The sequence below is a fragment of the Arvicanthis niloticus genome, chromosome 1 (assembly GCF_011762505.2).
Source record: "Arvicanthis niloticus isolate mArvNil1 chromosome 1, mArvNil1.pat.X, whole genome shotgun sequence".
NCBI classification, from domain to species: Eukaryota; Metazoa; Chordata; class Mammalia; order Rodentia; family Muridae; genus Arvicanthis; species Arvicanthis niloticus.
Window position 1 is genome coordinate 57,350,935 of NC_047658.1, and position 23,664 is coordinate 57,374,598.

At 36.7% G+C, this 23,664-nt stretch overlaps 1 protein-coding gene across 1 annotated transcript in view; it reads left to right on the plus strand.

Moving 5' to 3' along the window:
• LOC117720478 (vomeronasal type-2 receptor 116-like) overlaps nt 1–21,789 on the plus strand; it is a 34,858-nt gene extending 13,069 nt beyond the window's left edge. The window contains exon 6 of the mRNA XM_034518945.1: nt 20,870–21,789. Coding sequence (XP_034374836.1) covers nt 20,870–21,789 — 920 coding nt within the window. The remainder of the gene's footprint in view (nt 1–20,869) is intronic.
• The last annotated feature ends 1,875 nt before the right edge of the window (nt 21,790–23,664 follow it).

Below are 23,664 nucleotides of genomic sequence, written 5' to 3' on the forward strand. Positions count from 1 at the left end.
AATTTTTTTAACAGTCCAGACTTTATTACCCCACCCAGTCGACCCTCTGTTCCACATCCCATACTTCCTCCCCCTGTCTCTATGATTATGTCCCCACACCTCTATCCCCATCCCATGAGACATCCCTAATCCCTGTGGTCTTTGAGGGTTAGGTGCATCTTCTCTGACTTAGTCCAAACCCAGCAGGCCTTTTCTGCATATGTGTCGGGGTCCTCATATGAGCTGGTACATGCTGCCTGGTTGGTGACTCAGTGTCTAAGAGATATCGGGGTCTAGGTTAGTGGAGACTGCGAGTCTTCTTATAGGGTGGCCCTCCTCCTCAGCTTCTTCCAGTTTTTCCTAATTCAGCCACATGGGTCACCAGCTTCTGTTCACTGGTTGGGTGTAAATATCTGCATATGACTCTTTCAGCTGCTTTGTAGGTCTTTTGATGGGATTTCTTATTTCTCTGGAATATGCATTTTAAAGGTTAAGACCATCCAAGTAGGGTTGAGCATGGACTCCTTGTGAAATGCGTATCATGTTAAATCAGTCATTGGTTGGTCAATTCAACCAGGTATGTGCTATTATTGCCCCAGCACATCTTGCAACCTGGACAGATTGTAGGTGAAGGGTTTAGTGAATGTTGTAAGGCCTGTGTTTATCTTTGCATAGCCTGTGGAATAAGGCTTCTATACCATACCAGCAATACCTTCCATGTTCAATAACCAGAGTATAAGTTGTTATCCATAATGAAGCCATGTTTTCAGATGGTTAACTTCTGTCCTAGCAACAACATGATTTGTTTAAAGGTTTTCTTATCACCTGCTCAGCCAAAAACTCAACCAATTTTAACCCAGCACATCGCTTTCCTTGTTAAAAAAAAGGTTACAAGTTTAGCTCCTGTATTCTCCACTAGTAGAAGTCTTCCCTAGGGCCATCCCCATAGATTCTACTGTACTATAGTTTCACATGGTCACCCAAATACCTTTAAATTCCAGCTCTCGTTCCTCTCCCATAACCCACAGCAGACCACTTACTTTCCTTTCCTGTCTTCTTCTGCCCTCAACAACTGAAAGGACTTATTCTATGTCCTCCTCTCAGTAAGAGTCATGTTCCTCTGCCCTTAGACCTCTTTATTATGGGGCCTCTCTGGGTCTGTGCACTGTCTGTATTTATCATTTACTTAACTGCTAATATTCACTTTTAAATGAACAGTGCTACATCTGTTTTCTGGGTGTGGGTTACCTGACTCAAGATGACTTTTTCTAATTACCTCCATTTGCCAGAAATTTTCATAGTGTCACTTTATTTTAATAACTAAGTAATACTATATTGTATAATTATATACTTCTTTCTTTATGCACTCTTCAGTTGATGTACATATACTTGTTTGCAGTTTCTGTCTATTTTGATTATAACCACAAAAATATAGTTGAGCAAGTTTCCATGTGGTATGATAGAGTGTACTGGGCAGATGACCAAGAGTGACATAGCTATGTTTGTCAATAGTTCTATTTCCAGTTTTCTGAGAAATTGCCATATTGATTTTCATACTTGTTCTATAAGTTTGTGTTTCTATCAGCCATGGAAACATGTTCCCCATGCCCTACATGTTCCTCAGTTCCCCATGAGCTGTCACCTGTGTTATTGAATGGAGTCATTTAAACAGGTTTAAGGAGAGAATCTTAAAATGGTTTTGATTTGAATTTTCCTAATGGCTGAGAAAGGTGAAACTCTCTTTAAGTGTTTCACAGCCATTTGAAACTCCTCTTTTTAAAATTCTCTGATTAAATCTGGACCTAACTTTTAAATTGGATTATTTTTGTTATCTAGTTTCCAGAGGCATTTCTATATTTTGGACATTAGCCCTCCCATGAATGCAAAGTGGGTAAAAAAATTAATCAATCCTTAGGCTGTTGTGTTGTATAATTGTTGCTGTCATTTGCTTTAAAGAAAGTGTTCAGTTATTTAATGCCCCATTATTAATTACTGGTGTTAGTCCTTGGACTACTGGTGTTCTGTTCAGAAAATTATGTCTTGTGTCAATGTATTCATAGCCTTTAATCTTTCTTTTACACTCAGGTACAATGTTTCTAGTTTTATGTTTAGGGTTTTTATCCAGTTAGACTGGAGAATTGTTTATGGGATAAATATGGATCTATTTCTATTCTACATTCAGACATCCAGCTTAACTCACACCATTTCTTATCGAAGGTCCTTCCCACCATGTGTATTTCTGGATTTTTTTATACAAGGGTCCATAGTTATGTGAATTTATCTCTCATCTTCAATTCCATTCCATTGATCAATGCACCCAGTTTTATGCCAATATCATGCAATTTTATTACTATAGTTCTATAGTACCACTTGAAATAATAAATGGTGATTCATCCAGCAGTTCTGTTATTGTTCAGGATTTTTTGGTTTTCACATAATTTTAGGAGATGTTCTTTAAAGGTCTGTAAAAGTTTATGTTGGACAGTTTGATGGGATTGATTGAATCCATATGTTGAAGTTGAAGGATGGCTACTTTACTATGTTATTCAACTGATCTATGACTTTGATTTTGATACTACTTAAATTACTTCCTTCAAAGATTTGAGGTTTAAGTTTTCTTATAAGGCTCATTTGTATAGTCATAGTTTCCATAAGATATTTTACATTATTTGAGTTTTTTATGAAGGATGTTGTTTCTCTAATTTCTTTTTTCTTTTTGTTTTCTTTTTGTTTTTTATTGGCTATTTTATTTATTTACATTTTAGATGTCATTCCCTTTCCCCATTTCCCTTCCCTAGAACCCTCTATCTCATCCCACCTCCTCCTTTTTGCTTTTATACCATTTTTTTCTTCAGTCAATTTGTCATTTGAATATAGGAAACCTACTGATTTGTGTGTGTGTGTGTGTGTGTGTGTGTGTGTGTGTGTGCTAATCTTGTATCCAGACACTTTGCTGATAATTTTTATCAGATGCAGGAGTTCTCTAGTGGAATATTTAGGGTCATATGTGTTTACAGTCACATCATCTGTAAAAATGATGCTTTGACTTCATTCTGTCTAAATTTTATAGCTTATTATCCTTCAGTGTCCTATTGCTCTAGCTAAAATACCAAGTACTGTACTGAATAGGCAGGGAAAGAATTGATCTTGTTTGTTCTTGATATTTATTTATTTATTTATTTGCACCATAATGCTACATCTTTCCTGGTCTCCTTGTCAAAGAATCCTTCTTCTACCTTCAGCCCTTCTTCTTTGAAAGGTGGAGTTTCTCTGGTTATTCCTCTACCATGACACCATAAGTTTTTGCAAGGCTAGGCTCATCCTCTCCCACTGAGGCTAGAGAAGGCAGTCATGGAGATTGAACTGCATGTCTGGTATATCTGTGATGAGGGACTTTGCACAGCTCATGTATGCTCTTTGGATGGCTCAGTCTCTAAATGCTACCTGAGGAAGCAATAGAGTCATGTTTTCCTTTTATCCATGTCCTCATCATAATGTGCTGTCACTTGAGGTTTTTGATCTTAGCCATTTTGATGCATATAATGGAATCTCATGGTCATTTCATTTTCATTTCCCCAATGACTAAGTATGTAGAACATTATTTTTTTTTTCAGTGCTTCTACACTATTCGAAAGTCCTCTGGTGAGAACTCTCTGTTTATCTCTGTACTGCATTTTCTATTTGGGTTATTCAGTTTGTGGATTTCTAATTTACTGAGTCCTTTGTATATTTTAGATCTTAACCCTCTGTCATATGTAAGATTGGGGAAGACACTTTAACAATCTGTAGGTTTTCCTATTTATAGTGTCTTCTGCCTTACAGATGTCTTTAAGTTTCATGATAAAGTCCTATTTACCAATTATTGATCTTTGAACCTGGGCCATTCGTGTTCTGTTTAGAAAAATTTGTTTCCTGTTTTAAGGAGTTCAAGTCTATTTTCCATCTTCTATTTTATTAGATTTAGCGTATACAGGTTTATGTTGGCCTCCTTGATCAATTTGGGCTTCAGTTTTCTTCAAGGTGACAAATATAAATACAATTAGACTACTACCATTTGTTAAAGATGCTTTCTTGTTTCCATTGTATGATTTTGAATTCGTTCTCAAAAATCAAATGTCCATAGGGCTTTGGATTTATATCTGGGTCCTCAACTCAACTCATTGATGAACCTGTTTCTTTCTTTACCAATAAATGCATTTTAATCACTATTTCTCTGTAAAACAGCATGAGGGATGTTGATTCTTCCAAAAGTTCTTTTTTTGTTGTTCGTATTTTTTAACTATCCTGTTGTTGTTGTTGTTGTTGATGTTGTTATTATTATTATTATTATTATTATTATTATTACTATTATGCTTTTTCATATAAAGTTAAGAGTTACTTTTTAAAATTCTCTATAAAGAATTGTGCTACTAATTTGATGGAAATTGCATTGCATTCATTTATTGCTTTTGTCAACATGGCCTATTGTATTATTAATCCTAACCCTACAAATCCATGAGCATGGAAGTTCTTCCAATGTTCTGAAATTTTCCTCAGTTTCTTTCTTCAGAGACTTGAAGTTCTTCTCATATAAGTCTTTCTTTTGATTGGTTAGTGTTTTATTTTATATTATTTGTGAATATTGTAAATGGTACTGCTGCACTATTTTTTCTCAGCCTATTTATGGTTTATTTAAAATGATCTCTCTTTCTCTCTCTCTCTCTCTCTCTCTTTATTTGAGGTAATTTTTTACTTTGCTTTGCTGAAGGTGTTAAGCAGCTGCAGCACTTCTAGTAGAATTTTTGAATTCAGTTATGCATATTATTATATAATAAACCATATATTGAATTATTCCTTTCCAGTTTGTATTCTTATTATCTCCTCTACTTGTCATATTGCTCTTGCTAGAAATTGAAGTACTAATTTGAAGACATAGAGATTCAGAAGCCTTGTTTCATCAATGATTTTAGTGGAATCATATTAACTTTATATATATTTAATTTAATATTATCTTTTGCTTGCTATGTATTGATTTTATTATGTTTGTGTATACACCTTGTTCCTCATCTCTTCAAAACTTTTAACATGAAAGCATGTTGGATTTTGGCCAAAATTTTTTAGTATCTAATGAGTTGATACTATAAATCTCTTTTTAGTTTGTTTATATGGTGGATTATGTTGATGGTTATTTTTAAAAAAATAAGAACTATCCCTGCATCTCTGAGATGAAGTCCACTTGATCATGGTGAATTATGTTTTTAATTTGTTATTTAGATTCACAAAAATTGAAACCCACAACAATTTGTTAGTTGTGAATTTTGTCATCAATGATCATAAAGAAAATTGACTCGAAATTATCTTTGTTGCATTTTTATATAATTTAGTTTTCCAGGTTACTATGACCTCACAGAAATAATTTGACACTGTTTCTTGTGTGTCTATTTTATGGAATACATTGAGAAGTAATGCTATTGGCTTTATGTGGAAAGTCTGGTAGAATTCTGTGCTAAAACAATCTGGGTCTAGAATTTACTTTGTTGGAAAATGTTTAAGAGCCCTTCTATTTCCTTAAGGGTTATAAGGCTGATTTAAAAGTTTGCTGATCTTCATTTAACTTTATTAGATGGTATCTATGTAGAAAATCATCAATTTCATATAGATTTTCCAATTTTATGTAATAGGCTTTTGAAGTAGGACCTAATGATTCTTTGAAATTCCTCAATGTCTATTCTTATGTTTCCTTTCATTTCTGACTTTGTTGATTTGAATATTGTCTCCCTGCCATTTAGTTTAACTAAGAATTTGTCTATCTAGCTGAGTTTCTCATAGAACAATCTTTTGGTTTTGTTGCTTATTTATGTATCATTCTTTGTTTCTGCTTTGTTGATTTCATCCCTGATTTTGATTATTTCCTAATTTTTCTATGGCTTTTGAAATCCAGCTTTAATATATGATGGTCTGATAAGATACAAGGGGTTATTTGAATTCTCATGTATCTGTTGAAATTTGCTTGGTCACCAAGTATTGTTGAGGGCCACACTGCCCCACTTGTTAGGGCAAAGAAATCCTGGGTGTTTATAAGCACAAGCAGGGGAACACAGCTGAAGACTCTTTACCACGTGCACCTTGCAGCTGGGGGCATTAAACAGCAAAAAAAGATATGTGGGAAAAACAAGATGTTTATAAGAGTGTGCTCAGCTGTTGTAGGCTGTTGAAAAACAAGTCTCTTGTCAGGGTATATGGCTCCAGATGGCTACAAAGATGATAGCCCCTTTCTGCTAGGAGTCTGCTCCCAACAAAGTATAAGGTTAGTTTCAAAGAAATTTCCCTGAAGTACTGAGAAATCATAAATTCTTTTGTGTTTGGGTGAAATATTCTAGAGTATCTGTTAAGTATGTTTGATAGATAACTTTTTTAATTTTATTGTTTCTCTGTTTATTCTTCATCTACATTGTGGGTCAGTGGTAAGTTTGACTGGGTTCAGAAACCACTGCATATCATACAGGAGGAAGGTAGATATTTCACCTACTCCTGACATAAGATTCTGGACTGGAACTCATGACCACAACTCCCTACAGGAAGAACATGACTAGTTGTCATTGAACACAGAGCATACAGTTCTCTATGCTAATGAAGTACCTAAATGTGCCCTGGGGGTTTAGCCAATAACCTTCCATTCTCAGACATTCTTTTCTGCAAAAGGATTTAATCTCTGGTCCACCCTGAGGACATTGTTTGCATCCTTTTTACTACCAGTAAACAATATGGGAAAGCAAAAAAGCAAAGACTATCTATCTATCTATCTATCTATCTATCTATCTATCATCTATCTATCTCATCAAGAAGTGCTGTGGGGAGTATTGAGAAAACTTTCCTTGTACACAGCTGCAGCCTACGTCTACCACAGAAGGCCCCTCCTCACTCCCAGACATTTATACACTAAGCCAAGCCAGAGTTTCTCATACCCCAAAGACAAGACTTTTAGTCGAAAGCCTTTACAGCCCCCTACTTTTCTGACTATACATGGTTTCTAGCAGCAACTGGACACATGGGAGTTAAGGAATCCCATCTTCAGCTTCAGCCTGAGTCATTTCTCACCCAAGCTGAGGTTTACATCTTACCTTGCTTTTTCCCACCCCAGAGCAGTTCATCAGCACTTTTCAACAGCTCAAGGGCCCCATAGAGATATAAGGTAAAATGCAGCTTAGCTCTCCACTTTAGTCTACCTGAAGGGAGTTCACATTCCCCTGTAGAAAGTCTAGACATAGTATGGAACCACGTCTGGCTGGCACCCAGTGCAGGCCACACTGAATGAATTGTCTATTGGTGAGTGTATTTCGTTAAGTTTTCTACTATTTATATGTAGGGTTTGATGTGTAATTTGAGCTTTAGTCATGTTCTTTCCAAATGTTCTTTCGCCCTTTTATTTGGGGCACTGATATTCAGAATTGAGGTGTCATCTTAGTGGGTTTTTCTTTTGATGAATACAAAGTGTACATCTCCATTACTTTTACTTATTTTTGGTTAAACATATATTTATTGGGTACTAGAATGGCTACTCCAGGTTGCTCCTTATTTCCCTTTGCTTGGAAAAAGTTTTGGCAGCACTTTAAGGTAATATCTATGTTTTCTTTTTTCCTTACATAAGTTTCTTATATGCAGCAGAATGATGAATCTGTTGACATATCCATTCTGTCAGACTCTGTCTTTTTTGAAGGGAATAGTTTCCATGGATGATGAGAGATATTACTAACCAATTGTTGATTTGGGTTATTTTGATGTTGGTGGTGTTAATGTGTGTATGTGTGGTGTGTGTGTGTTCTTTAGTTAGTTTTTGCTGGTATAGAATTACTTTTTTCTGTGTTTCCTTGTATGTTTAACCTTTTAGGTTTGGAGGTTTTCTTAGAGAATTTTCTGTAGAAATGGCTTTGTGGATAGATACTGTTTAAATTTAGTTTTATCTTGGAATATCTTATTTTCTTCATCTTTGTAGATTGAAAGTCTTGTTGGGTATAATAATCTAGTTGTCCATCTGTTGTTTCTTAGGGGCTGTAAGACATCTGTCCAGGCTCTTCCAGCTTGAGAGTCATTTTGGAGAATTCTGGTTTAATTCTTAGGTCTACTTTGTACATTATGTGTTGTATTCCTCTTGCAGCTTTAATATTTCTTGTCTGTTCAGTAGATTTAGTGTGTTGATTATTGTGTGGCAGGATAATTTTCTAATCTGGTACAATCTAATTGGAGTAATGTAAGCTTATTGTATGTTTATATTAATCTCTTTCTTAAGGTTGGGAAATTTTCTTATATGATTTTTTTAAAAATATTTTTTGGTCCTTAGTGCTAAGACTTTTCACCTTCTTAATTCATTGTGGGTAGAGTGGCTGAAAACACTGAAAGTTCCTTCAGGAGGGAAGTTAGGCACAGCAGCTGTGGTTACAGCAGCTCATTAAAGGCCTTCTCCATGGTTCCTTATGGTGTGTCCCCAATGACACGAGAAAGTCCTTGGGTTTCCAAAACAGCTTTATTGGCAAAAAGGATGACGGTTGAATCTGGATATGTACCCCCATAAAACTCAGGGCAGACCTGAGTTAAATAGGGAGGGAGAGAGGGGGAGGGGCTTGTAAAGAATGCTTAATTGGCTTTGCCCTTTGGCCTTCAGGCATCTCATTAGTATGTAAATCTCTCTAGGGCCTGAGGCCTGTAGTCTACCTGTGCTCTTTGGGTGGGGCTGCATTGCCCTGACTGAACAGAGCAGGTCAATGGAGTTCCCCAGCCATGGGTTAGGAGCCTGGTTTCTGGGAGAGCAGAGGAAGAGATGCCGGGACCCTTACAGGCAATGGGCACCTGTTGGGTCTCCGGGCTTTTCAGCCAGTGTTTCGACCAAAATCAAGACCCCTTTCATGGTCCTTACAATTCATATTATTCTTTGACTAGGAGTTTTCATAGTATCCCAGATTACCTGGATATTACATGTCAGGAATATTTTAGATTTAACATTTTCTATAAATAATATATCAGTTTATTCCATCATATCTTCTGTGCCTGAGATTTTCTCTTCCATCTAATATATTCTGTTAGTAACACTTGTATCTGTATATCCTGTTCTCCTTCCTAACTTTTTTAATGACCAGGATTCCGTGAGATTGTGTTTACTTTAGTGCTTCTATTTCAATTTTCAGGTCTTGAACAGTTTTATTCATTTCCTTCATGACTTTAAATTGTATTTTCCTGTATTTCTTTAAATAATTTATTCATTCATCATTTAAAGGCCTCTACCTGTTTCATTTTATTTTCCTGTGTTTCTTTGAGGAATATATTCATTTTCTCTTTACAGGAATCTATCATCTTAATTAGGTTGGATTTAGGTGATTTTCTTCTGCTGTTGTTTTAGGCTATACAGGGATTCCTGTAATGGGAACATCAATTCCCTGTAAAGGTGCTCATATTGCCCTGGCTCTTGTTAATTGTGTTCATTACCTTGCCTGTATCCATATAGTCGTCCATAGATGTTCCTGGTATAACAGGTATTAGGAAGGTTGGCCTAATCTGGATGTTCCCAGTGTAGCAGGCCTCATGTGGGCAGCCTTATACTGAATGTTCTTGGTATTGTAGTCCTTGTTGTTTCCTGTTCAAAGGGCCTGGTGGAGTTTAACTGAGTGCTGACCAGATAATAAAACTCAAGGGAGAGCAAGCAGCTAGCTGGGATGAGAGACCAATCCTACTCCATCTTGGGAGCAGCATCCATTTAAAAAGAAAAAGGGTCTGAGAACTTAACCTGCAGCTGAACATAAACTGCACCCAAATACCCAAAAGTATCACATAGCTTGTCTCTGGCACCTATCCCAGAGTTACTCTTTAATTACTCCCTAGCAACAGCCAATAAGATTTTGTCTGGTACTTCCCGATGTACTTCCAGACTGTAATTGTTCATAATTTTGCTTCAGAGCACCCAATAGCCATGCAATTAGATGCTTGCCAAGCTAGAACTACCCCCACCCCCTCTTGCTTGCTCACAATTTTCTATAAAACCTTGTCCAACTGTGGACTCGGAATCTTCACCTTCCTCTCCTCTGTGTCACTGAAGGTGATGAGCTCAAGCTCAAGTTTGAATAAAGACCCTAGTGTTATGTTATCAGAAATAGGTCCTTGGTGGACTTTTTGGGGTTTGCAAATGCTTCCTGCATGGGCACAACAGGAACTACTTAGCATAAATGGTAGGACTCAGCAGGCATCCGAATTTCTGGAATATCTTCTAACCTGGATGTTTCTCATGCACACCATGCTTGGTGAAGGTCTTTAGTTTCTTAATTTTTGTCTTGATCAATTATTTTATTAAAGTAAATCTTGTTTGCTTCCCATAAGATTTAAAGGTTTCCATTTGAGAACATCTGCCCTACCACCTGGAGTAACTGGGACCCCCTGGATCCAGGGATGCAGGAACCCCTGCCCAGCCAGTGGCATAGGTTCCTTCCAGTTTGAACCTGCACTCAGAGAAGACCTGAGGCACTGGCTCTGCAGCAACTCCTACAACACCCAGAGGGAGCCCAAATCCAAGGTGCTCTAACATGCCCTCAAATCAGACGTGAGGCCACCCTACCTGCCCACCACACAGAGTGAGTGGGAACCTCAGGATCTAGGGATGCAGGAATCCCTGCCCAGTCAGTGGCATGGGTTCCTTCCAGTTTGAAACTGCACCCAGAGCAGACCTGGGACATTGGCTTTGTACTCACCCTTACAACACGCAGAGGAAGCCCAACACCCAGATGTTCTGAAACACCCAGGATCACAGAGGAAGCTCAACTCCCAGAAGATCAGACACACACAGGGTTACTGAAGCTCTGACATACTCAAGATCACAACTGAGGACACATTATCTTTTCCAACACCTGGAGTAACTGGGATGCCCACAGAAACCAGGAAAACACAACCCCCAGCTGAGCCAGAGGCTCAGATTTCTTCCAGTTTGCAACTGTCTCTGGTACAGACCCAGGGCTCTGGCTCCCCACCCACTCCTGCAATAACCAGAGAAATCTTGACTCCCAGGAGCTCTGACACAACAGGATCTCAGGAGTTTGGTCACAACAGGATTTCAGGATCCCAGAGGCAACTTGACTCCCAGAAGCTCTGACACACCCAGGATCTCAGGATCCCAGGATCCCAGGATCCCAGGATCCCAGAATTACAGGATCACAGAGACAGCTGGGCTCCAAAGAGTTCTGACACAACCAGGATCACAGAAGGGACAGGCTCCAGTCAGAGACAGCAAGGGCAGTCAGTTAGGATTAGAGATAACCAGATAGCTAGAGGCAAACACAAGAACATAAGAAACAGAAACCAATGCTACTTGACAAAATCAGAAACCATTTCTCCCACCACACCAAAACCTGGATATTCTAACATAACTGAAAAGCAAGATTCAGACATAAATTCCCATCTTATGAATATGGCCGAGGAATTTAAAGAGCATAAAAATAACTCACAAATACAGAACACAGGTAAACAAGTAGAAGCCCTTAAAGAGGAAACAAATCACTTAAAGAAATACAGGAAAACACAACCAAACAGGTAAAGGAATTGAAAAAAAAAAAAAAAAAAAAACTGTCCAGGATCTAAAAATAGAAATAGAAACATTAAAGAAAAAACAAATTGAGATAGCCCTGCAGATTAAAAACCTAGGAAAGAGATCAGGAGTCACAAATACAAGCATCACCAACAAAATACAAGAGATGGAATAGAGAATCTCAGGATAGAAGATACCATAGATGACATTGACACAACAGTCAAAGAAAATACAAAAATCAAAAGCTCAAAACATTCAAGAAATCCAGAACACAATGAAAAGACAGAACCTAAGAATAATAGGTATAGAAGAGAGGGAACATTTCCAACTCAAAGGGCCAGCTAACATCTTCAACAAAAATCATAGAAAAAAAACTTTCTTAACCTAAAAAGAGATGCCTATAAATATACAAGAAGCAAACATAACACCAAACAGATGGGGCCAGAGAAGAAATTCCTCCCATCACATGATAAATAAAACACCAAAACGCACAGAACAAAGAATGTAAGAGGAAATTGTCAAGTAGCATATAAAGGGAGACCCATCAGAATTATGCCAGACTTCTCAACAGAGAGTATAAAGCCAGAAGATTTTGGGGAAATTCAAACATAAAGAACAAAAATGCCAGCCTAGGCTTTTATATCCAGCAAAACCTTCAATTACTATAGAGAAAGAAACCAAGGTATTCCATGACAAAACCAAATTTAAATAATATCTTTCCACCAATCCAGCCCTACGGAGGATAATAAAAAGAAAACTCAAGCACAAGGAAGGAAACTATAACCAAGAAGAAGCAAGAAACTAATCTTCTCACAACAAACCCAAAAGAAGAGAACCACAAAACATAATTCCACAGCTAACAACAAAAATAAAAGGAATCAACAATCATTAGTTTTTAATATCTGTCAATATCAGTGGACTCAATACCCAAATAAAAAGATATAGACTAGCAGGCTGCATCCAAAAACAGGACCCAGCATTTTCCTGTATACAGAAAACACATCTCAGTGAAAAAGACAGACATTATTTCAAAGTAAAAGGCTGGAAAAATTTTTCCAGTCAAATGGTCCCAGGAAACAAGCTGGAGTAGAAATTTTAGTATTAAAAAAAAAAAAAAAAACAAAAACAAAAACAAAAACAAACAAACAAAAAAAACAAAACAAAAACAAAACAGGCTTACAACCACAATTTATCAAAAACGATGAGGAAGGACACTACATACTTTTTCAAAGGAAAAAGCTGCTTAGAGGAAATCTCAATTCTGAACACCTATGCCCCAAATACAATGGTACCCACATATGTAAAAGAAATATTATTGAAGCTCAAAGCACACATTGAACTTCACATAATAATTGTAGAAGACTTTAACACCCCATCCTCACCAATGGACAGATAATGAAAATAAAAAATTAACAGAGACACAGTGAAACTAACAGAAGTTAAGAACCAAAGGGAGTTAACAGATATCTATAGAACATTTCTTCTTAAAAAAAAATAATATAACTTCTTCTCAGCACCTCACTATACCTTCTCCAAAATTGACCATGTAATTGGACACAAAACAAACCTCAAAAGATACAATAAAATTGAAATAATCACATGCATCTTATCAGATCACCACAGACTAAGGCTGGTCTTCAACAACAACAATAACAAGAGAAAACCCACATACACATGGAAACTGAACAACTATCTACTCAATGATAACTTGGTCAGATAAACAATACAGAAAGAAATTAAGGACTTTCTAGAATTTAATGAAAATGAATGCATAACATATCACTCCTGGGCATATACCCGAAAGGTGATCCAACATATAGCAAGGACGCATGCTCCACTATGTTCATAGCAGCCTTATTTATAATAGCTAAAAGCTGGAAAAAACCTAAATGTCCTTCAACAGAGGAATAGATACAGAAAATGTGGTATATTTCCTCAATGGAGTACTACTCAGCTATTAAAAACAACGATTTTATGTAATTTGCAGGCAAATGGATGGAACTTGAAAATATCATCCTGAGTGAGGTAACCCACTCACAAAAGAACACATTTAGTATGTACTCACTGATAAGTGGATATTAGCCTAAAAGAAGTTCAGAATACCCATGATACAACTCAAATAGCATATGAAACCCAAGAATAATGAACACTACACCAAAATGTAGATGCTACAGTACTACTCAGTAGGGGAAGAGAATTATCTCTGGGAAGTAGAGGAAGAGAGGGGTCTGGGAGAGAAAGGGAGGGAAAAGGGGGGCACTTCAGATATGGAAGAAGATGGGGGTGGAAAAGTACGTAGGGTAAGGAATTTGAAAGTAGGAGTGTAGGAGTAGGGGAGGGGGAACTGAGGGTAGCTACTAGAAAGTTCCAGGTGCCAGGGACTCAAGAGGTTTCCAAGACCCAACAGGGAGGACTTTAGCCGAAATATCCTACAAAGGACTAATAGAACCTGTAGGACAATACCCAGTGGATAGGCACAGCTCCCAGTTGAGGGATGGGGCCACCCACCCACCTCAAAAATATTAATCCAGAATTTCTCCTGTCAAAAAGAAATATAAGGACAAGGAGTGAAGCATATACTGAAGAAAAGGTCATCTATACTCTGTCCCACCTAAGGATCTACCCTATCTGCTGATACCAAACCCAGACAATTTGGCTGATGCCAAGAAGTGCTTACTGACAGGATCCTAGAATAGCTGTCCCCTTAAAGACTCTGCCAGAGATGGACCAATACAGATGAGAATGTACACAGTCAAACAATGGATTGAGCCAATGAGGAAATTAGGGAAAGCAATGTAGGAACTGAAGAGCTTTGCAACCTCATAGGAAGAACAATATCAACCAACCAGATCCCCAAAATATCCCAGGGACTAAGCCACAAACCAAAGAGTACACTGGGTGTACCCATGGCTCCAGCTGGATATGTAGCAGAGGATGTCCTTATGGGACATCACAGGGAGAGGATCCCCTTGGTTCTGTGAAGGCTTGATGACCCAGGATAGAGGAACGCTAGACTGCTGAGGCAGGAGTGGATGGGCAGGTGGGGGAGCACCCTCATAGAGGCAGGGAGAGCAAGGAGGGGATAGGGTGCTTGTGGAGAGGGAACTGAGAAAGGGGATAACATTTTAAACATAAATAAATAAAATAAACAATAAAAAAAGATTAAAAAACAGAAAGGTTTCTGTTTTTGGCTGTTGTTGATAATGTCCAGATTTAATACAGTGTTTCTGATAGGGTGTATGAGTTATGTCAATTTTCTTGTATCTTTTCAAACTTGTTTTCTCTCTGAATAGGTCAATTTTGGAGAAAATTCTGGCAGATGCTGAAAAAACAAGTATGTTCTTAAGGTTTTAGGTAGAATGTTCTGTATATATTTCTTAAATTAAGTTGATTTATAATATCAGTTAGACCCAGTAATTCGCCACTTTAGTTTTTGTCTCAAAAATCTGTCTACAGTGGAGAGTATGTGATAGTCATTCTTTGATTTAATCAGCATTAGTGTTTCTTTTATAAAGGATGATGACATTTTCATTGTATCAGTAGTTGACATGTCATCTTGATTATTTTTCTTTTGTTGAATATATACTGTTCTTTCCCACAATTTGAATAATATTGGTTTACTGTCAATTTTACTAAATAATAAAATGGACATAACAGCTTGTTTTTCAGGTAAATTTTCTTGGAATGTCTTTTTCAAGCTTTTATCCTGACAATGGTACTGTGAATTTAAGATGCTGATGGGTATTTTTACATGGATCAAAAGTGTGAGCATGTTTGGATTCATTTTATTTATTTATGTCTTATTATGGGCAAATTAAGACAACAGATATTGAGTCATATCAAAATATCAATGATTAAAAAAAAAAAAAAAAAAAAAGCCGGGCGGTGGTGGCGCACACCTTTAATCCCAGCACTTGGGAGGCAGAGGCAGGCGGATTTCTGAGTTCGAGGCCAGCCTGGTCTACAGAGTGAGTTCCAGGACAGCCAGGGCTACACAGAGAAATCCTGTCTCAAAAAACCGAAAAAAAAAAACAAAAAACAAACAAACAAACAAACAAAAAAACCCAAAAAACCAATGATTGTTAATTGCTTGGGTATTTTTCTGGTTTTTTGGTTGGTTGGTTTTTAGTTTTTCGGGCGGCCAAAAATGTCAGGGCCCAAGCAAAATGTTGAGGCCCGGGCTGCCCTGAGTTTGGAGGCCCGAACGTGGGGATAGTGCGGGTCTCAACATTTTTTGGAGCCTAATGTGGGGCTAGTGCGGTTCACAACATTCTTTTGGCGCCCCAACGCCAACAGTGTGTGTGTGTGAGTGTGTGTGTGTGAGTGTGTGTGTGTGTGTGTGTGTGTGTGTGTGTGCGCGCGCGCGCGTGCGCGCGTGCGCGTGTCTGTGAGGTGGAGGGGTCAAGAGAGCTGGTGGTAATGGTGGTGATGGTGGAGGAGATAATTATAATTGCTTAGGGTGTGTGTCTGTGTCTGTGCGTCTGTGTGTGTGTGTGTCTATGTGTGTGTGTGTCTGTGTGTGTGTGTGTGTGTATCTATGCACATGCTTCCAATATTTTGCTTTGGTGATGTAAGGTTATTAATTTCCTAAATTTTCATAAGGTAGTTAACCTTTATTTGGATTTCTTTCTTCTAGTGCCTTATGTATGGCTATATTTATAGTTACATATTGTTTAAATTTAAACTTATGAAATATTTTATCTTCTCCATTTAATATGCTTGACTGCTTTGCTGAGTATTTTAATCTGGGCTGAAATCTGTAGTCTTTTAGAGTTTGCAGACCTTCTTTTCTAACCCTTATTGATTTTAGAATCTAAGAACTCAGATGTATTTCTAATAATTTTGCCTTTCTATGTTATTTAGCCTTCTGGCTTTACAGCTTTTAATATTTTTCTTTTTTATATTTAGTGTTTTGATTATTATGTAACAATGTGACTTTCATTTCTGTTAAATCTATTTAGTGTTTTCCATGTATCTTGTGCCTGTATCGTCATGTATTTAGGGTAGAAATATTTTTCTTCAATTATTTTGTTAAAAATATTTTCTGTTGGTATAATAGGTTTAATTACATTAATTGCTAGCACCACTGCTTCTGCAATTGCTTTGACACAAGAAGTTAAGACAGCTACTGTGTTAATAATTTAGCAAAAAATATTACTAATGTGTTGAGTATCCAAAAGGATTTAGATTGGCATTTGAAACAATAAATTGATGTTCTTTATCCTATTCGAATTATTGGAAGTAAGTTCAGAGTTTAAGAGTAAGGAGTCACCTTGAGTGTCATACCAAATACCAATGGAGGTGTGTTACTTCTAAAATTTACAATGATAGACATTATAATCAGGAAAAAGTTTAAAGACATTTGCAGGGTGTATGGCATAAGTCTAACACCTCTCTGGACGTTTTAACTTGGCATAGTGAGATTATGAATTTAAAGAATGCTGCTCTGCTGAGATTTGATGCTACAGATACTGCTGCTAAAATTATCCATGGCTTGAGGTCAATATTTCCATTTTGGTCCAGCAAAAATGGCATATATAGTTTGATCACATTAGCCCTTTTTGTCCTGGGAATACTTTTATTTCTGCCCATCCTGTTAAAGCTTGTCTTTAACAACATCAACATGTTGGCAAGCCAAGGACTGGTAAGATTCTGCACAGAGCTTTACCAACCTAAGACAGAAGTGGATTGCTTTTGATAATGCATATTCAAGGAAGGGTAAGAAAAATATTCTTGTCAGAATAACCTAAGACAGGCTCAGACTTGTTTATACAATTAAAAAAGGGGGAAACGTGGAAAGAGCTTGAGGCTGCTTGTCAAGAATCTGACATTGGTCAAGACAAGGAAATGGGCTGATTGGAAGGAATTTGACATTGGCCAAGGACAAGGAAATATGCTGCTTGGTAGGAATCTGACATTGTCCAAAAATAAGGAAACGGGATTCAGGCTAAAATCTGACATTAGGCTAGAACATAGAAGTAATTTCAGGCAGGAATCTAAATCTTAGGCTAGAACAAAGAAGAAGGCTTCAGGCATAAAAATGACTTTGGGCTAGGACTGGGAAGTAGACTCAGATATTTTGGTCATCCTGATAAACACTTAGAAACAGTGATCATGAGGGTGATCTCAGGATTTTGTTTATTGCCTTGCTTGTTCTTTCACTATTTGTGTTTATTGTCTTGTTTGTTCCTTGACTATTTGCATCTATTGTATTGCTAGCTCCTCAAAAAGAACTGCCCTTAATATTTTCATGTAATTAACATTGTATAAAAGCAAAGAGGAGGAGGGAGGATGGAATAGGGGTTCCTTCAGGGAATGGGAAAGGAGATAACATCTGAAATGTAAATAAATAAATATCCAATAAAAAATAATAAATGAAAAACAGGATAAATGAAGAAAAAAATACAAAAAAGGACCTGTCTTAAAAGTATATTTGATTCTATCAAGAGGTTTTTTTCTAAACTAACGAGTTTTAGACACAATTTAAAAAGTGTGTTACTGCACTGCAATTTATCAATACTTTCTCTTTACTTGTTTACTGATTCTGTTATTTTATTCAACTCATTTTTTTAGAAACACAAAATACTCAATTTAAAACAGAGAAAAAGTGTGGGTAAAAATCAGTTAGAATTTCAATGGATCATGTTGGTATGAATTAGAGCACAAATATAAGCATAATGGTGATGAAGAAAATAATATTATGGGAATAGATATATTTACCTCAATTCTTTCTAACATCCTAAAGAATTAGGGTCTAAAATATGATACATTTATCTTTAAATTTATACATACAGTTTTGTAGTTCCCTTTGTCAACTTTATTAGATTTTATTCTCTGGTTATTTAATGTACTTCTGTATACAATGGCATATGTAGAAAAATAAATGACATTTCTTTATTTTATTAAACAAACAAACAAAAATATTTTCTGGCCATTTTAGTTGTCATGCTCCTTCCTATATTCCTAATATTACTCTCTCCAAAGATCTTCTCTTTTCATAGTATCATTGATTTTCTGAACTTTTTTCTCATAAGTTTTTTTGTGTATGTAATGTAACATTTTTTGACCCTTGTATGCATTTCTACTATCATACCTTCAATGCCTGAGATCACTTTTCTATCTCTTGCATTTTATTGTTGAAGCTTGTCTCTATAGTTCATGTTTGCATTCGTCAATTTTTATATTCAGGTATTCCCTCAATTTGTCTCTTATATTTAGATTCTCTATAGGCATAAATTTTTTGCAAACTACTTTTAACAGGAATTCAACTTCTCCTCTAGCCCACTAACCAGCAGTGGTAGTGGAAGAGAAAAGTTATTAGGATATGGGGAAAGTGGACTTTTTCAGCAATAGCTTTTTGGTGGAGTGCTCAGTATTTCTCTAAAGTTCGGTCTCTTAGCAAACACCAAATGTGTCTCATCAGCTGAAAACCAGTTCTCTAGGAGGGCAGACACCAGGCATGAACCAGCAGCTGTATTTCAATCCTGAAGAAACTGTAAGACTCACCAACCAGCCTGAGGTGATTCTGTGGAAGTGGCAAACTGCATAAGGAGCCTCAGGAGCAGTTCTTGGCTGAGTTTCTCACAGTGGCTGTGTTACCACAAGTTGTCTTAAAAAATGTTATATAAGTTAAACAAATACATGAGTGTTCTTAGAAACAAATAGTGAGACAGACCAAATCAAACAAATGCTCAGTGCTAGTCTCCAACTATCTATGGGAGCACACTGTTTCAGAAAAACATTCTTTTACAGGTCAGCTTTAGCAAGCATCTTTTCACCTATGTGCCCTAACAAAATCACTTGACATAGCTAAGTGCTCAAAGAAACTAGAAGTTCCCACTTTACTTCTATCTCCTTTATCAGGTCTGGATTCTGCACATAGCCCCTATGACCAAACACCAGTTTATTTTTGATTGATGAGTAAAGATGCCAACAGATAACAGCTGGGCATAAGAAACATGAGCAAGAGTTGTCACTCTTGAAGATTAAAAATACAACATTTTTATATTACTTATTTTGTTGTTGTTTCTGCACCACTCTCGAGTTTCCCATAGCACAGTTCCTCATCCCATTCCTCCTGCCCCTTGCCTCCTAGAGGATGCTTCTACTCCCCACCAGAACTTTCCCTTCCGTGGTACTTCAAGTCTCTAGAAGGTTAAACACATCTTTTCTCACTGAGAGGATATTAGGCAAACCTATGTTATATATATATATGCCCCAAACTGAACATTCCTGCACCTAAAAACAGTTGTCATATTATTGTTTGCTTCTGTTCTTTAAAATCTCCTTAGTATAAAAATTTAATAAATGACTTACTTTATTAATATTTCTAAGTACAAATGAATCTGTCTATATAAAATTACTTGTATGTTTTTAGGGAAGAACATTTTCTTATACAAGTATAATTAATTGGTATACATTTCTCAGAAGAAGAAAATTTTATTCACTCTCCATATTCCTTCACGTCTGCAATTCTCTAATATAAAATGATCTTTCCCTTCACCAGTGTGTCATGTTTTTTTTTTTTTTTTCAGTCAGCTCAGGCTTACAAAGCCCTTGTTGGTGAGATGTTTTTGTGTGTTACTTGTGACCTTCCTAGAAAATATCCACTCATGTTAAATTCTTCCTTGAGTTCTTTCATTCTTTAAACCATTTCTCATATAATTTTCTACTCTTAACTGAGAAATTCATTTTGTAGAAGTATCTATTGGACAGGACTCTGAGACTCTAAATTTTTATTGACTATGGTTTTCTCTAATGATGTCTGTCTCTTTCTAAGGTAAGTTTGGATAATGAATAATAAGGACTATAAATATTTGTATGTGAACAAATATCTAGAAGAGAGTTTGGATTATAATGATTTAGTAATATGTTGGCTGTAAGTTCTTTTCCAAGATATGGAGTAGAACAGTTTACATGCTCAAATATCCACTTGAGACCACATGTAAAACCACACATTTTGCTGAAACATAGGTCCACTGACACATCTCCTTCTAGGTTCTTCTTTTGCATAATATACACAATTATAAATGAAAAAAGTGTGATTGTATGCACTCATAGAATCTAAGGCATATTATTGTGGAAACATAAAAACTGTAAAACAGTACAGTTTTGTTTTTGAAAAATACAATAAATATCTTAAGTATTTTAGATAAATATGAACAAAAGCTTGTATAAAGATTAGAAGCATTGGAAATTCAGATCACATCTTATGAAGCTCTCATATTTAAGTTTGCATCTAAGACAAGAAGTTAGTCTAATTTAATTATGATTTTCTAAAGCATAAGGTTAGTGTATCTTGTGAAAACTCTAGAAAAATTAAACCTGATAATACTTTAATTTCTATACTAGACATGGATGAATGTGTAAAGTGTCCAGAGGATGAATATGCCAACACAGATCAAACTAACTGCCTCAAAAAGGTTGTAACATTTCTGGATTATGGAGACCCCTTGGGAATGGCTCTGGCTGGCTTGGCTCTGTGCTTCTCTGCTCTTACAGCTGTTGTCCTCTGTGTTTTCTTGAGACACCGAGACACTCCCATAGTCAAGGCCAATAATGAAACTCTCAGCTATGTCCTACTCATCTCCCTCATATTTTGTTTTATCTCTTCCTTGCTCTACATTGGTCATCCCAGTATGATCAGCTGCATCCTGCAACAGACCACATTTGCCATTGTGTTCACTGTGGCTGCCTCTAGTGTCTTAGCCAAGACAATTACTGTAGTACTAGCATTTAAGATCACTGTTCCAGGAAGAAGACTGAGGTGGCTGCTGCTTTCAGGGGCACCTAATTACATCATTCCCATATGTACCACAATCCAAATGATTCTATGTGGAATTTGGCTGGGAACTACTCCTCCATTTGTTGATGCTGATCCTCACATGGTACATGGACACATCATCATCATTTGCAACAAAGGTTCAGCGATTGCCTTCTACTTTGTCCTGGGATACATGAGCTCTCTGGCTCTAGCCAGTTTCACTGTAGCTTTCTTGGCCAGGAATCTGCCTGACACATTCAATGAGGCCAAGCTCCTGACATTCAGCATGCTGGTGTTCTGCAGCGTCTGGGTCACCTTCCTCCCTGTCTACCACAGCACTAAGGGCAAGGCTATGGTTGCTGTGGAGGTCTTCTGTGTCTTGGCCTCCAGTGCAGGGATGCTTCTTTGCATATTTGTCCCAAAGTGCTATATTATTTTGTTGAGACCACAAATAAATTCTTTTCACAAGTTTAGGAAAGCACATGCTAAAACAGAAAATATTAATTGAATTTAACATTTTTAGTACATTAAACCTATCCACCTGATTACTACACTGCTTTCTATGTATTATATCAATATGCTAGGTTTCTATCATTAAAAATGTTGAACATAAAGAAATAAAATGAAGAAATAAAAAAGGAAATAACACACAATAACATTCTAACATATGACTTGGGTCTCACCTACATTGGATCAAACCATGTAATCAGGCACTGTTATACTTTTAATGCTATTTGGTTTTATCATTAAATAATCTGATATATGAAAATTGGTACTTACCTATACAAATTATTTCATTTGTTACCTATTTTCCAGTAAAAATTGTGTGTTATTATTAGGTTCCTTAAAAATTTTTTTTGCCATGTGGATTGTATATATAGATAGTATTTAATAAGGAAACCCTATATATTGATTAAGATCTTCAAATAAATCTATGTCAAAATTAAATAATTTTCTTTTTTTCTTTTTTTAAATTTTGTTGTGTGATGTGTTTATTAAATATACATTACAATTTAATGTATATTACAATACGGTTTATAAAATTAAAAAATAATAAATGGCTGCTGTACTCTGAGAGGTCTGGAGTTTGGCTTTCTAGCACATACTTTGGGCAACTCACAACTACTTTTAATTCATGCTCCAGAATATCTGAAGCTCTCATGCTTCATTGAGCAATAACATAAACACAAGTAAATACATACATACATACACACACACACAAATAGAATATATCTTCAAAACATGTAAGCATAGAGTATATTGCATTATGCCAATCATTTGTCTTTTCTTTTTTTTCTTTTTTTTAATTTATTTTTATTGGATTTTATATTTACATTTCAGATTCTATCCCCTTACCCAACTTTCCCCCACCACCCAGGAACCTCCTATCCCATTCCCCCTCCTCATGCTTCTACAAGGATGTGCCCCAACCTACCCCCTCACTCCCACCTCCCTACCCTTGAATTTCCCCCCCCCCCCAACTCGGTGTTTATCCTTCATGGGACCAAGAATCTCCTCTCCCACCTATGCCCAGTCCCATAGCTAAACACCGAACAAAGTTCAGTGAGTGCTATGGAAGACTTGGGGGAACGACTAATGGACCCAAATGGGTTATGACCTCCAGAAGAAGACAAACAGAAACAACTAAGCTGAACACTTAGGGGTTCCCAGAAATGAATCACCAATGCCCATACACGGAATGGACCTAAGCTCCCTGCACAAGTGTAGCAGAAGTACAGCTTCATATTTATGTACATCTCCAAGCAACTGGAGCAGGACAGTGGTTGTCTCTGACTCTTTTACCTGCCTTTTGGTCTTGTTCCCATGACTAGATATCTTATCTGGCCTCAGTGAGAGAAGATGTGACTAGTCCTACAATGACTTGATGTGCCCCTGGGGATCTACCCTTTGCAGAGGAGAAGGAGAGAGGGGAAAGTGGGAAGGTGGTGTATGAGGGGAGGAATCAGGCAGGATTTCTGTGATCAGGATGTTAAGTGAATGAACAAATACATGAATGAAGTAAAAAGAAAGTGTTTCCCTTGAACTTTCATTTCTTTGAAAAAAACATTATGAAAATTAAAATTCAGGCAAAGAAGGAAAACTCAATAAAAAAATTCCACACCTAAATACAGATGTCATATCATTGTTTGCTTATGTTCTTTAAAATATCCTTACTTTAAAGTCCTGGAAAAGAGAATACATAAATGATGTTGCGACAATTCTGTTTTTTGTTTTAATATAAATATTTCCCAGCATAAAAATATTTCATGACTTATATTGAAATAATGTTGAAACCCGCATAGTTGAGGATGTAAATGGACCTATAATATAACACTGTGTTAATATTTTGCTAAGTGGTCATAGTATTATATGCCTTTCTAAG